The 13,749-nt window shown below is 37.8% G+C and overlaps 1 protein-coding gene across 1 annotated transcript in view; it reads left to right on the forward strand.

Annotated features, from left to right (window-relative positions):
* ADGRL4 (adhesion G protein-coupled receptor L4) overlaps positions 1–10,727 on the forward strand; it is a 75,322-nt gene extending 64,595 nt beyond the window's left edge. The window contains exons 14-16 of the mRNA XM_019618847.3: positions 6,634–6,725; positions 8,279–8,447; positions 8,969–10,727. Of these exons, the coding sequence (XP_019474392.3) occupies positions 6,634–6,725; positions 8,279–8,447; positions 8,969–9,031 (324 nt within the window). The 3' untranslated portion in view covers positions 9,032–10,727. The remainder of the gene's footprint in view (positions 1–6,633; positions 6,726–8,278; positions 8,448–8,968) is intronic.
* Positions 10,728–13,749: the final 3,022 nt, after the last annotated feature.

Below are 13,749 nucleotides of genomic sequence, written 5' to 3' on the forward strand. Positions count from 1 at the left end.
ACATCAGCATATAGATGGTTTCATCAATTATTGAGACAGGGACTAAGAAAGGAAAAGGGAATGATTTGGGGGCTTCATTTTTTGAAGTTTGAATGTAAAGTGCTCAGACTGAATCAGAGCTAGAATGTCTGAATCTTTAGAATTAGCTGCTTCTTTCTTATACTAGCACTTCTTTGTAACACTAGAAAACCTTAAAGAGCAGGTGTTTAAAGTGTTTTAATAACTTTTGAAAGGCTGGAGTGTATCTTTTACACAAGAATATTGTACATGAAATAAGCAATACCTTTTTCATTCTATAAATATCTGTGTATTGGAAAGAGTCTCAAAACCTTGGTCTTGTATTAAACAATTACTCTCCTGTTAAAATAGTAATTGTCTTTAGATAGTCCTGGATGCAGAACTGTGGGATGAGGGAGATCCAGGTCTTCCTGCTCCGGTGAATGTTTAATTATCTATATGGCATGGAACAGCGCCAGCAGGGCTAATGGAGCGATGGTGGTGAATAGCTGGTATGGAGGCTGGAGGAACTAAGGGTCATATTATAGTCTGAATATTAAGTACAACAGAAAATTGTGCCCATGTCTTCTACATCCTGGATAAATGCTCTTTCCACAGGGATTTTTCGTTGTTCAGAAATGAATGTCCTTTCTGGTTTTAATCATAAGAACAATGCTGATCAGTAAGTTTACTGTTGAAAGTATAATCTAAATCAGCAAATATCTTAGTGCTGATGAACTGACTTTTTTTTTTTTTTCCCCCCAACAAAAAACTGTTGGAGAAAACGTTCTTGAATGCTTATTGTCCCAGTCTTTTATTTTGCAAGTTGTTCAGGTAGGAACTCAGCTACTGCCATTAAAGCACCACTCCCCTCTGAGCATTCAAGAGCTCTTTTGTCTTGCTTAAAAAAAGTAGGGAGGAAGGAAAGAAAAAAAGATTTCTCAGTTGCAAAATTTGACAGCTGTCAGCTACCTTGATGGGGCAAAATGATGATATATCACTTCACTCAGTATCTTACCATTTAATTGTAATTAATTATGAAAGAAACTACAACTCTTCAACATGAGTGCAAATATTTTTATTTGCAGGCAGATGTTTTGCATGCTTTATTAAATTTTGTATATTTCATACCATTCAGCGCTCAACTAAAAATAGCTATCAATCTGTACTTACAAAGAGAGTGTTTCATGCAGCGTGAAGCACTAAGATCATATTTATTTGAGGATAGAACATTATGTTACTCTTCCAGTATGTAAAACACGTACATTTAACAGAGGAATTAAGGATCTATTTTAAATATAGCAGTTGCTAAGCAATGTGCTAATAACAGAGCCCCAACAGCTTGGAATATTTAGCATTTTAGGACCTATGTGTTCATTTTTTATATTATTACTTAGTTTGCAAAATACAGTAATCAACAGGGAAGTTTGTAATTTGCTTAAGCAATAGGCAAAATTGTTTCTCAGTGCTCTTCTGGATCCTCATCTTAATAATATTTACTAGATACTTTTTTATGTTTTGATATGTATACAACACTATTATTTCCTTCTGCAAACTGTGTATGGGTAAAATGTTACTTTGGTGGTCCCAGAACTGCTAAGAGTGAAAGTCAAAGCAACAGCATCTTGCTCTGCCCATGCCCACTGTTGAGCAGTTTTCCTTTCCTTTCCGCTTCGCTACAGAAGCATTGGCAGAGGGAAGAAGGCGTCAGCAAAGAAATTTACAGAGCTATCCTAGTTCTGGGCAGAGATAGACTAACACCATACAAAGTGGTGCCTATGAATCCCTTAAGACACCCCTTTTATCAGTTGTGGAGAAAAGGTCTTGACAACACCGGAAGCAGTGGGAGTTTTGCCATCTAACAGTTCTACCATTGGTATAATGAGGCCAGAAGTTACTCCAAAGTCCTAAATTTTCTTAACTCTTCACACAGATAACTTCCTAAGAACAGATTCTCTGAGTATTTAACATCCTCCCTTTAAACATAGTTGTGCGTGTACAATAAAACCTACCTTGTGCAGCTCTGTGGTTCCCTGGGAATCTTCCTGGGTAAAATAGATACGCAAACGTAGTTGCCCATATTTACAAAATCCTGGTTTCATGAGACCCTAAGACTTTCCTCTATTCAATATCTATTTCACGTAAATATATTTTAAGTTTCTTACCATTTGCTTATAAATATACCACAACATTTCTAGAATTTAAGCTAAAAGCACTTTTAATACAAATATCTTTAAGGAGAGTTGATTCCCTGAAGATTCTTAGAATGGAGGCTGCTCCTGTACAAGCACTTGTATTTGATTAACCACTTAGAAAAAAGGAATAGATTAATTATTAAAATGAGTCCTGTAGTGCACCTGAGCACTGAGTGAGTGCTGACTCCCACCAACATCGCAGGGGGGAGGGCTCAGCATCCCGCAGGATTGGGCTGCAATGAGAAAGCCAGAGACTTGTGGTACAATAACTCTGCTGTTTACCCAACAGCATAAAATCATGGAATTTAAACAGCAGTTTGAGGTGGTTTGTTAAAAAATGAAATAGTTCAGTACTGGGCTTGGAATCGCTGCAGTTCCCTTTTCGCCTATTAGCCTTGCCCAGCAGCCCATCTCAGGACATGCAGCAGTTTCTCTGACTGCTCAGCCATGTAATAACACTGAAACAAAGGCACAAGGACTTGCCCTGTCACGCTGTAAAATCGTTATTCACTTGATAAAACTGCAGTAGTGCCACTGTACTTTACGCCTTGGGCTTGCCCAGTGCTGCCGAGTGGCCGTACTCATTACCCAGTAACTTCCCTCCTGGAGCAGACGTGCAGCAGCCGCAGTCCCCAGGCTGGCCCTGGCCAGGCCTGCGCATCGCCTGCACCGGCTCAGTGTCACAGCTGCCTGCACACGGTGTTCTGTTCTGCTTTACTGCCTCTGTGCTTTGCTGTTCTGTTTCCATTCACCTTGCCTGTCACCTCCAGGCAGCTTTAATTATAACATCTTATAAAGCTTAGCCAACAAGAGCTGAAGAGTATGCTTTAATTACAAAAATCTAAAACATGACTGCAACCAAAACACAATATTTAGCAGTAAGTGTCTTCTGGAAGCTTTTTTAGATGTTTCAGTGTCTCTTATCCCCAGTTTATTCAGCCACAGTACTAGACAGCTACAGCTCTTCGTGCCTATCTACAAGGGCTGCTCCAAAAGTAATGCCTCCTATTTTATTATGTCGGCTCACAATGTCAGAGGTGGATGTTGGTGGCCAGCCAGTAGAGGTTAAGCTTCCCACCAATATTCCATTACATTTTGTTGCCTTGTGACAGATGACAGCAGAGGGACAGTCTGATAAAATGGTGTCTGATACATACGTGCTTTGGAAGCAAAGGTGTGTCATGGAATTCCTCTGTGCGGAAGAAATGGCACACACTGGCATTCACCAATGCTTGCTAAACATTTATGGAGACCAAAGAGTGGATGAGAGCACAGTGAGGTGGTGCATTCTAGCAATGGTAACAGTGATGTGAAAGAGAAGCCATGTTCCAGATGGCCACACAGATTTTTATGAGCACGGCATGCAGGCGCTTGTTCACTGCTGGTAAAAATGCAGATAATGGTGGTGATTATGCTGAAGTAGTGTTTTGTATCTGAGAACTCTGAGAACTTGCTCTGTCAAACAGTGTTCTTATGCTGTTTGTATCTATTGTTTTTTTCCATGGGAAAAAAAAATAGAAGGCACTACATTCAGAGTGACCTTCGTATATTTTAGAAGCCTTTTGTAGCCGACTACCTGCATTTATTCATTTGAATTTCACTTATTGATACAAAGGAAAAATGTCTTAAGTGGTCATATCTTATGCCAGGCAATTTAGGTGTTTCACTTCTCATCACATCTGTTGAAACACATGGCTCTTTGAGGATATTAGGTATATGAAGGCCATTTCCCCTTTAGTTCTCTGTCCAGCCATTGAACATGAACTTTTTACTCAGCATTTCCCAGAAATAGCTGCGATTACAGCACGCTTATGGTAACAAATATGCAGGCTTAGGCTGAAGCATAGTGCGTTGAACTTCACATACTTGTTAGAGTACCAGTTTTCTGCACACTTGAATATTATTAGCATTATTAACATTATCTATGTTTCTCTTGGGTTTATGTATGATTGTCTGTTATTGATTTTCCTCAAGTGTTGCTGGATTTTCTTCATTGCAGGACAATTACAACTACCTTTCTGTTAACCTATTTGAGGTCCTCCAAAGGACAAAATGCTGGGCCAGAGTGCTCTAAGTTAGGCTGAAAGAAAGTTCCCTGAAACCTACTTTTTTGAGGCACTGAACATTGTATGAAACAGCCTATGCACTTGGCTATGATATTTTTTATTAATGGAGTGCTTCTAAATGGGGTAAAAGCCTACTTAAGGCTTTAATAAATCTTGGGAATGAGCGGGTGTTTCAAAAGTTAAGCTCGCTGCCATTACCCTGTAATGTTACCTCCTGAGAGGCTACCTGAGACATGTCAGTGTGCTTTGCCTGCACTCTGCAGCTGGCTCTGAGAACCGGTGTTAACCTCTCCTGCTCCCCTGACACATCCAGATTACTCCCATCAGAATGAATTGATGAATGAAAAGATCATAGTTAATGGGTATTACCTCAACGCAGAGGGCCAAATCCTATTATCCTGTGTTACAGACAATGTAAATAGTATTTGTGTAAAGGAGCCCCACTGGCATGAAGAGAAATGGAGACCTCTACCACGAGGCCCCACATCTCCCCCTCTGCAGTCCCATCCTTGCTCAGCAAAACTTCCCCAGTTCTGCAGCTGTTTTCCATGACCAAAGGCTAATGGAGTCTGGCCCACAGAGCTTCATAAAGCGCCTATTATCAGCAATAGAAAGGCTCTCATTGACATCAGTGATGTTGGTGACCGGCCAGCAGGGAGGAGGCTTGCCTGCACGGTCATGCTGACACCTTCAGAAGAGGTACTGGGGTGCTTTCTTCGTGTTTGTGGTACTTTGATCACTTTTCACCCTACCTTTTTTCAGATTACTTTAATAAGTACATTAGGTAGGTTACACAGATTACAGTGTGTGTTCCACATTATTTGGTATATTATTCACCAACAAATATAAGATAAAAAAGTAAGTCTGCATATAATTACCCATAACTGCTGACTGACTTATAATTAACTTTGAAAAATTGCTGGTTTAGGAGATATTACAGATTACAATTTTAAATACAAAGAGCTTCAGAATAGCTCTCATGATCAGTGAAAGTACAAGGTATTCAGTGAAGGATTAATTCCCTAAACTGCTAATCAGCTCTATCTCCTGTCTTATCAAATTGTAAATACATTATGCTGTATTAAACTATGAGCATGCAGCTAATTAAAGCAGAGCCTGAATTTAATATCAGATACTCCCACCCGACATAACAAAAATGTTCTAAAGACATACATAACAAGTGCTAACAAATGAAAGCAATTCTTTTAAAAGTGATGCTGTGTTTATATAGCAGGCTTTTGTTTTCAATTTGGAGTGGTTTTTTGTGTTGTTGTTTTTATTTTTAAGAGAAAGGAGAGCAGTAAACCACACTATCTTTTTGGAGAAACGAGTTGGGGAAGACATTAATTCTACTTGGTCTGCAGCTGTAAACCCACAGCAACCAACCAAGATATTACAACCAAGGATTTAAAAACATACAACCAGATAAAATTTGGTTCAATTATTAACATTGCAAATAGATTCTGATGTTAAATGCTGCAAACCAAAATAACTGTTCTTTTAAAAAGCAAGAGAGCAAACTCATCTACATTGTTAAAGGAAAGCAATAGAAATTTAAATAAATATTCAGTGAAGCCTATCTGAGCAAGCAGAGATTCAGAACCATAGCTGAGCATCATTTACAAAACTACTTCCTTTAGTTGTTTTTTTGTTTGTTTCAAACTCAAATAAAGCAATATGATTATAAGGAAAGCAGAAAATGTACGCAGCATGCACACACACAGATTGTCCGCTAATGAAACAAACATAAAATGGAAGAGAGAATACCTTGCATGGAACCTTTCAGCAAAGTTAGTTTTTTAAAATTTCTTTACATAAGCCTCAAAGATTTTTATGCCACTTAAAACTTTTCACACCCAAAAGAGCTCAGAAAATACAATATTATTAATGTGACATTAATGTATTAATATGATATTTATGTAACAAAGATGTGCATTTTATCAAAATCTATGCAGTACTGTATAGAAAATCCATGGCAAGAAGCATCTTTGAGATCCTCTCCTCTCCTCTTCTTCTCCTCTCGTCTCATCTCCTCTGCTCTCCTCTCCTCCCCATTTGCTTAAACATCTCTACTTACAGAAAAAAAATTAGGCCATGAAATCAGAGATTTACCAATAAACATTTGCAGACTTTTGGTAGGGATAATATTGAGATAAGATAGAGTTACTACCTTGTTTGATCAATCTTTATTATGGGGCTCATATTTTTTTAATAGACGTGGATCAGAAAAGAGTTTTCCCCTCCCCGTTCCATCACTGGATTCTCTAGGTTTTATATACACAGAAACTTTATCTGACTTGTTCTGTTTAACTGTTTTACTGAAACTCAAAATCGCTCCAGTTTGAACTAAAAGTTATTCTCTTTATTCTCCCCAGGTTAATTTGCTGGCTTTTGGAGTGATTATTTATAAAGTATTTCGACACACTGCAATGTTAAAGCCAGAAGTTAGTTGTTATGAAAATATAAGGTAAGTTTGCCATTTAATACTATTTTAAACTTCTGTTCAAACAGAATAAAGCCAAATGTGAAATTAAGGATTCAAAAACAATGATTTAAACTTCTGGAAGATTTGTGGAAATACTGAAGTGGTTTTCTTCTATTGTCATATATATCTGGAGGTAAACTTTGCAGTCTTTCCTTCTCCTGACCAATGCCTCATGCAGTAACACTGGGCTTATGGGAGGTGTATGAAAAACACTGTAAGAGGTCCATGTCAATCAAAGGGTAAAGGCTGAGGGGAGGGTTAAAGTAGTAATTGTACATTCTGCAGCCTCTATGCAAGTCAAAACATGCCCAAATTGGGACCAAAATATTTACCTTGATGTAACAAGGCATACAGAAATCCTGTGATAAGAAAATCAGGCCATTTTTATTAGTAGTAAAAAGTCCACAGTAGGGCATTGTGCTTCTATGGTGTTGAGGAGTGGGGGGTTCCTCTCCAGGATTTTTACTTTGCATGCTGTTATGATTTTTCCATCAACTCACTCTCTTTAAAACTGATTTATAGGAACCTTGAAAACCGTTTGTGCAGGAAAAGCTGAAGTGTACTACAGGGAACATTGAAAACAACTTACTGTTTGTGTTGCTTAGGAACACTCCTGCAGTTTCAATGCACTGCACTAGATTTATAGTTAGGATTTAGCAATTGTTTGATTGATTACTTTCTCTTATTCCTTACCCTTCATAGCTTCATGTGGTGAGCTGGTTTTAATGAAGTTGAAAATTATTCATTTTCCGAGGAACAGTGCTAAAAATGTCTGTTGTTCAAAGGAAGTCCTGCAATGACTAGGCTGAGAATGAATAAGAAAGTAATCAGTGGTTTCATTTCCAAGACAACATGCTGCAATTTGCTTGAGCCCGTGAGCAGGGCTTTACAGTATGTTGGAAAAAAAAAAAAAATCATAGCCAATCAGTTCCTGTAATTTTAAAGCATCAATACAGTGACCCAGAAAATATTTGAGAGTATAAGTGTCGTAAAAACAAAAATATATTTTTAAAAGGAGAAAGAATGAAAGCAGGAAAGTCTAGGTTTACAACTGGCACCATCTTCTGCAGTGAACCTGAGAGGCAGCCTAAGAAACCTTTGATGTCATGCACATGTACTGACCTAAGAGCTGTAGGTAAAATACTGTACATTTTTCTGGGTTATTTTTTGAGGAGGATAAGGGGGAGGAGGAAAAGCGAGAGAATGCTTCATAACAGACATATGTTTTTCCTTGGGGAATTACACTAACAGTAGATTTAAATCAAATCATATGGTGCTGCAGTACACCAGAGAAAACATATCTGAAGATTAAAGAAGCCAGTGTTTTAAGGCCCTCCAGTTTTACTCTTTTGCTCTTTGGCAGTGATAGAGTGAGCTTATTTGTGTCACGGTGCTACAGCACACCCTAAAGAGCAACCCATGCATTTGCACTTCTCAGGCCTTCACAGAAAAAAAATAAATTACGTAGGCAGCATTCCCTATGCCAAGCAGCAAAGGGATACACAATACGTTTGTGTTTGTCTGCATTTCCCTAGGTCCTGTGCCCGAGGTGCTCTCGCTCTCCTGTTCCTCCTTGGGGCTACTTGGATCTTTGGGGTCCTCCACGTCGTCCAGGGCTCCGTGGTTACAGCCTATCTGTTTACAATCTTCAATGCTTTTCAGGGGATGTTCATCTTCATCTTTCTTTGTGTGCTGTCCAGAAAGGTGAGTGTCCTCGTGGGGAGCCACAGGGGCACTCAGGTTTGCCCAGGACAATGCCCAGACTTGAAGCAAAGTCCTAGTGTGGACGGTTTTTCAAAGCAGGAAGAAAGCCTTGAGCCTTTCATGGGAGTGGGAAGGGAAGAGGGGAAATACTGCTGTTGCCTTCTGGGGAGACAGAACATTGTCCCTGTTCTTACCTTTGCACCTATTTTCTTCCTGTTAAAAAAATAAAATAAAATACTTACAGAAGATTAAAAAATGATCTTGTAAAACTCACCAGTAATCAGATGAAACAATGCAATGGATGCAGTAAAGCTCACTTCCATTCTTTGCAGTTAGTAACAGGATTCACACTCCCCAAACAGTTTTGAGATTATGCTTTTTTCAGTGTTCCGTCCTACAGTCGCAAGCAGCCCCACCTTAAAATATCTAACAAAGTGATTCATACACAGTTAGTTAAAACACATAAAGATATATATATAAATTTATCTTTTTCATGTTTGGATTCAATATTTTTCTTTCAGATTCAAGAAGAGTATTATAGGTTGTTCAAAAATGTTCCTTGTTGTTTCGGCTGCTTAAGATAAATAGAAGGAAAATCTGCATGAGCATCTTGGTGGAAAAGAGGAGCAAAACAGATCATGTCATTATGGACATTACAGGAAAAAGTGGTATTGTACCAGCGGGCATATTTCTTAAATGATTTACTGGCTGTTTTTGTACGTATGTGTGCATTCATCCAAAGCATTTATATTATGCTGTATACAAACAGTATACGAAACAAACTGGATTATAGCAGAACATATATTAACGAAGACCAAGGAAATAAGAAAATTTTGAAACAAGCTCAGGACTTTTCATGACTTAGGTTTTGTTTCTGATATTGGAAATATCTCCAGCTCTTGGAAAAGAAATATCAAGAACCAGCTAGCACAGCAGATTTTATTAATCACTTGATAGTGGAATCATACTCGCTGTCTTTCTATAGTAATGAGCTTCTTACATTTAGTTGTGTATGACCATCTGCAGTGAATGGGTTCCATTAAAAAGTCAATAGATAAAGATCTGCTCCAGCACAGACTTCTGAAAACATTTCTTTTAATTTAAAGTAGATTTAAAAAGGAATTTGTTTAATATTATTCTCTTATCACTCTGAAATATATATCTGTATATTAATCAATTCTTTATTTTTATAACTTTCAAAGAATAGTTTAGATCTAAAGGAACTGAGGTCAGATCTGATGCAAGAATGGTATCAGTATGGGACAGCCATTTCATAAGTGAAAGATTATTTTGTGAATACTTTGAAAAAGATCTGGTTCTTGTTTTATTTAATTGCCAAAAAAGACTGAGATCTGCTAAACTGGCACTATGATCTGGGAGGCACTGGGAAGGAAATGCTTTATGAAGTTTGTCACTTGGTAGGGACATGTGGAATCCAAACCACATAGGATCAAATGGAGGATCAACTGAAAAATAGAGTGGTAGAATTCACCTCTGCAGAAGAGTACAGATTTAAATTCAAGATCATGTGCCTCCATGAAATTGTAACTACAGCAGTTTTCTCTATTTGTAGCACCCTTGAGTCAACCATTTCTCTTCCTCCAATGCTCCTGAATTTAGAACATTTATCCTGTGTTTATCCTTTAGAGCATACACAGATCTGCTGAAATCAGAGAGAACTTGTTATGGTGCAAGCTTTGCTGCATCAGGGCATAGATGTGTTACATCAGCATTTCCAGCTGTGCCATCATACTCATATTCATTTTTAAAGTATGCTTTAATTTCATCCTTTTAGCATCTAGCTAATGTGAAGCACTGAGCCTCATTCCACGTTGCCTTCTAAGGAAGTGTCTAGGATCTCAGAAGAAGCCATTTATTTTTACCAGTCAGACACTGTAAATATGTAGTTGTTAATAAATCCCACTGTTGTTTTGTCTGTTAAAATAAAGTACTACTCTGAATTTTATTTATACTAAAGGAATTCTTTTTTTTACTAACGGTCAGATTTGTTTGGATTTTATCTTTTTTTCCATATATATAAGGCTTTCATTGTATGTACAGCAATGATGTGCTTCATTATGTATATTCCATGTCTCTGTCAAAATTTTGGAAACCACAAGAGGAATCTCTTTTTTTCTGGGGAAAAAAAAAAAGAAAGAAATAAAGAAAAAAAAGTATTTCAGATGGTCCTTTGAATGTAAAATATGTGAATAAACTGAAATGCTTTGCTTTCTCATTTTAACATATTTCCCTTCATTTAAATAAATACAGTGGAAAAGATCTCATGGTTATATATTATTTGCCCTGAATTATTTGCTGTATTTCCTTTGCTGCTCTGTATGTTCCCCCCGGTTTGCAAAAATGCAAATATTACTCAGCAGAGTCTTTTTAGAAGGATATCTATTAATGCATCATTTTTTAATCTCTTGCAGAAGTCTAACCTATAATAAGACTGGCTGGACAGAGTAGTATCTCTAACATAATGACTTCAGCATGCTTAGTGCAATTGAAAAATTTTCCTTAGAAAGAAAATATGTCATGAAGTGTTTAGGTTACAATAGTCTTTTTAATGTAAGAACATCCTTTATAGGAAAACTGTGCACTCCAGTACCTGGGTCAGATTGAAATTGTGTTTTCCTTACATGCAAAGACGAGATTTATGTTTTAATACCGTACATAAGAGCAGATAAACTTTGTTTAGATTCATCACCTTCGAGCCTGAAGGATATTGTAATTGTCCTCCCTAAAGCATGCAGATATACTGATGAGAAATAAAAGGGTTTATTTGTCACTGTCCTTACTAACACGAGCCCCAGCCCAGCAGAAAGGGAGAAGAAGTAACGGACATAAACTGAAAAAAACAAAGATTTCAACGTGACACTAGAAAAATCTTTTTCAGTGTGAAGCTAATTGAGGATTGCAAATGGTTTTCCAGAGAAGTTGTGCAGCTGTGTTAAAATCTTTGGAGTTTTTAGGATTGGATAAAGCCTCTAGCAACCTGATCTCATACCTGACCCTGCTTTGAGCAGGAGAGGGGATGAGATGACCTTCTGAAGTCCCTTCCAGCCTGAATTATTTTATGAGGACTTAACATTTAGGATGTTAAGTATCAAACTGAAAAAATAACAGTTGGACATCAGTTATAGGCAAACTAAGGAAACCTGTGCTCAAGTCATCCATCAGCTGAACAAGTTGCTTTCAAAAAAAAAAAGTGACCTATTTGTCAGATTAACTGGTAACTAGTTGGCTGGTTTGATGTGTTCAGCATCTTTTCAGACTGCATTCTTTTGAGGAGAATATGACATCTCCAGGTGGGACCAGCAAGAAAAAAAGACTCAAAACAGTGATTGACAAGACAGATAAAAGTAAAATGTTAAGGTTTCACTCTGAAAGCAAGTGCTTGCTGAAGAGAGAAATTGTTTTCATTAAATCAATCAAAGAGAAATTTGTGTTCAGTGTTGCATTTTAAGATGTGCTTCAGAATATAATAAATAAGGTCTGAATTAAAAATGACTGATTTATTCTGAAATAATTACTTCTTCAAACAATAGCACATGTATTTCAAGGAAAAGGCAACATTTTAGAGTTAATTATCATCACAGCCTTTGGGAGTTTCAGTTTGGCAGAGCTGTGCTGATGGCCAGCTGATCTTTACCTGCTGGGATGAAGTAGGTAGGCACTGATTGCCCAAAGTGGCTTCAGACTTTCCTTTGCTCATCAGTTTTCACAGTCCTCAGGACATGGTGGTGCCTTGAAGTCAGGAATTTTATATACTCATGCATCTTTTCAACTAGACATTAAAAGGAATGTCGCACGTGGTGCCACTAGGCAGAAGGAGCAAATATTCGCAGGGCTGGTTCCAGCAGCTGCATCTCTCTTCACACCAATAATACCACCTTTTACATCTTTGTCATGATATTCCTTTACAGACCAGCTCAGAATCACACTCTTGGCAGGTGTTTGTTAGTCACAGAAGTCCAGCGTTCTTCTTTGAGAACTTCATAGATAAGATTAAAAGCTGAAACTTAACCCGTGAAGAAAGTTAAAACTTTTTTTCCTTTGGTAAAACAGGAGGAGGGGGAAGGGCCTCGAGACAACATCCTTCTGTGTTACTCTTTTCTCTCTCTTCTTATGCATTTGGAACACACAGCATTACTGTGCTGTGAAATTACAGAAATGAAGATATTACCTCACCAAAGTCATCCCCCAAAGCTATTTTTATATAAAATTAAGCCTGTAAGACTGATGCAGACTTGGAAACAGCTGGCCATCAGTACAGCAATACTCCATTTAACCACAACCAAAACATCGAGTGCAAATGTGTGAAAGTATTTTCACAAGTTGCCTGGCTCCCTGCCAGCCCAGCCCTCATAGCCAATGCTGTGAGCAGCCCGATCATACAGACTGCAGCAGAGTGAAAGACCGTGGCGCCTTTTTCAGACTCTGAATCTCCATGACAACCCATTGTACAAAACCATACGGAGAACCAAGAGCCCTCGAGCATCCAGGCTTTGCCAGGAGACATATACATGGCCACACATGGTACCTGGAGATCCTGAAACTACTGCTTCAAAACAAGCCTCGAGATATGACTGTGAGCACCATAATTCTGTCAGCTTTACTGTTACGCAGCACAATTGACAGCAGCGATTTTACTAGGTGGGAAAAAAAAAAAGACCAGAAACTAAAGGGGAAGAAAAAGAAATAAACAGAAAGTAGCAGTAAAACCAACTGCAGAGAATGTACTAATGTTTTGCAATCTGAAGCCAAGCGAAAAGGTAAAAAAAAAAAAAAAAAAAAAAAAAAAGGTACAGAAATTATCATTATCATGACACTTAAATATGATTATTGACAAATTATATTTATGATAATAAGACCTTATTTTGTTTTTCTTGAGGCCTTAGTTTTACAGCTTCACAATGTAGGTCTGTCCTTTTCCAGGAAGTCCTTCTCCTGAGCAGTCCCTTTAAATTTGGCAGAAGCTGTGCTTGTATAGAAGTTGTTTTACAGCTCTCTGTTTTTTCTCATCTTGCTGGTAAGTACTCAAATTTTATTGTGTTTACTCTTTTGGATTCCCAAGAAAATAGCATATTTTCATCAGGTTTCATAACATAGGGGAGTTTTTCTGTTTTCTGAAGCATTGCTGGATGTTCTAATTAAAACCGGCTCTAAGATTAGCCATCAGTCTTCACTGCAGTGCAACAGGCACATCCCTCCCGTGTAAGCCTTTGTATTTATCATAGTTATTTGTATAAATGCTGTAGTCAGCTCTGAATCCACGTAAACCTAATACCATTTAAAT

The sequence above is a fragment of the Meleagris gallopavo genome, chromosome 10 (assembly GCF_905368555.1).
Source record: "Meleagris gallopavo chromosome 10, MGAL_WU_HG_1.1, whole genome shotgun sequence".
Lineage (NCBI taxonomy): Eukaryota > Metazoa > Chordata > Aves > Galliformes > Phasianidae > Meleagris > Meleagris gallopavo.